The sequence below is a fragment of the Salpingoeca rosetta genome (assembly GCF_000188695.1).
Source record: "Salpingoeca rosetta unplaced genomic scaffold supercont1.29, whole genome shotgun sequence".
Classification (NCBI taxonomy): domain Eukaryota; class Choanoflagellata; order Craspedida; family Salpingoecidae; genus Salpingoeca; species Salpingoeca rosetta.
Window position 1 is genome coordinate 860,756 of NW_004754905.1, and position 2,086 is coordinate 862,841.

Consider the following 2,086-nt stretch of genomic DNA (forward strand, 5'->3'; position numbering starts at 1 on the left):
GATACATGCAGTGCTATCCTGCATCAGCGCCTGCGCATAAGCAGCACCTCACCCTTGGCTGATGACAAAGTCGAGGATTTGCTTGACGCGCTTGTGGCCAACCAGCTGTAGTCACAGATGGAGAACAAGAGAGGTGTGATGGTGGAGATGGTGGTGATGGTGGGCAGGGGACGCGACAAGAGATGCATGGACACAGGGAAAGGGCAGCACACAAACATACACCCACACACATACACCCACACACACACACCCACACACACCACACTTGCAAAGGCTCTTGCTGGAACTGGATGTTTTCCTGTCGAGCGTGTATGAGCGCAAGGCGTGCTGCCTTGTACGGCTCCAGGCCTGGCAGAGGTTCACGGTGGTCCCATGTACACGGAGATGACCCAGTTGTCCGGAAAATGCTTGTCCACAATCTCGCGCATCTTGGCCTGCTCGCGGTGGAGGGTGTCTGGGTCGAAGAAGAGGATGATGTACAGCATGGCTGCCTGCGACGCGAGCGCCGTGCTGCGGTGGTCCGGATGAGGGAACACCTTCATCTGGTTGTACACATCGTCAGACCGCACCCGGCTGGTCGGGGTCAGGGTGGGGTGTGGTGAAAGGAGAGGAGTTGGGGGAGGGGGGAAGTTAGAAGATAGGAGAGCAAGGGGCGATGAGGGGATGGGATAGGGAGCCGGGTGTGAGGAGAAATGAGAGTAGGCTGCACGCGTGTGCGCGCGTATGCATGCGTACAAAGCCTTCACATATATCACCACACATATATGACCACCACCACCATCACCACCGTCACCGTCACCGTGATCATCATCATCACCATCGTCACACCTGATGACCATGCGCACGAATCCCTTTGGAATTTCAATCCGCTCAAAGTACGACTCCGGGTAGTGCTCCGGCCGCTGTGTACGTGTGTGTGTGTAAGTGTACGTGTGTGTGTGTACGTGTGTGTACGTGTGTGTATGTGTACGTGTGTGTGTGTATGTGTACGTGTGTGTGTGTTTGTGTGCGTGTGTGTGTGTGCGTGTGTGTGTGTGCGTGTATGTGTGTACGTGTGTGTGTGTGTGTTGAAGCATAGGAGTCAGCACTGGTGTCATCACAGCAACAAACGCATTTCACACACACACATACACACAAGAAACGCAAGCACACACGCACCTTGACGCCGTGGACGTATCCTGTTGAGCGGAAGAGTTTGATGACAGCCTCGATGTTGGCCTGCTCCGCCTCATTCACGCTGACACACACGCACATGCACGCGGATGGATGGTTGGTTGGTGTTTGAAGCATACATGAGGGCACGCAATGCCAACCAATACCAACATGCACTCACACACACACACACACACACGCAAACAGACGTGTGCAAACAGCTCATTCACTTCCACCTCCTCCACCATCACGACGACGAATCACCACCACCTCCTCCTCCTCCATCATCACGACGACCAGCCGCACCAGTATCTGTGGAAGGAGACGATGAGGCGCTCGCGGACGGGGCCCGGAATGCGTTGGTCCACCGTCGTCAGCATCACGCCGTACAGGAACAGCGCCTGGTGGTGGTGGTGGTGGTGGTGGTGGTGTGAGGTGGTGGCAAGTCAGCGTAGCATCGGAAATCAAACGCTTTGCGTCCGCACTTGCTTCGCACCTGCCAGCAGCAAAAATGAGCCCTCCCCCCACACACGCACTTCTGTGAGGAGCTGTTTGCCGTCTGTGTCGCTGAGAACATTCTCGAGTGTCTGGTAGATGAACACGCCGTCGTCCAAATCGCTCAGGAATCTGTTGACGGAAAAGAAGTGGAAAGAGGCGAACACATGTTGCGTGAGGTGTGTGTGTGTGTGTGTGTGTGTGTGTGTGTGTGTATGTGTGTGTGAGTTGGAGGGCGGGTAAAATTTTCTAAAAATTATAATGCTAGGTTGTGAAAGTTGGTGATGGTAGGATGTATAGTAGCGTATATACGAAGTGATTTTTTTTTTGGAGTGAGGATAATGTAGATGTTTCACATGATATGACCTTAGCTTCAACTCTCCCACCCCTGTCTCTCAAACCACCAGCCGAATGGAGCAGATATTTGCTACTCCAGCAT

General features: G+C 53.7%; 1 protein-coding gene across 1 annotated transcript in view; it reads right to left on the minus strand.

The window, feature by feature from the left end:
• Positions 1-281: 281 nt before the first annotated feature.
• PTSG_09277 (uncharacterized protein) overlaps positions 282-2,086 on the minus strand; it is a 3,154-nt gene continuing 1,349 nt past the window's right edge. Inside the window, exons 5-9 of the mRNA XM_004989477.1 lie at positions 1,689-1,779; positions 1,459-1,553; positions 1,159-1,237; positions 829-902; positions 282-573 (exon numbers count right to left, since the gene is read on the minus strand). Of these exons, the coding sequence (XP_004989534.1) occupies positions 360-573; positions 829-902; positions 1,159-1,237; positions 1,459-1,553; positions 1,689-1,779 (553 nt within the window). The 3' untranslated portion in view covers positions 282-359. The remainder of the gene's footprint in view (positions 574-828; positions 903-1,158; positions 1,238-1,458; positions 1,554-1,688; positions 1,780-2,086) is intronic.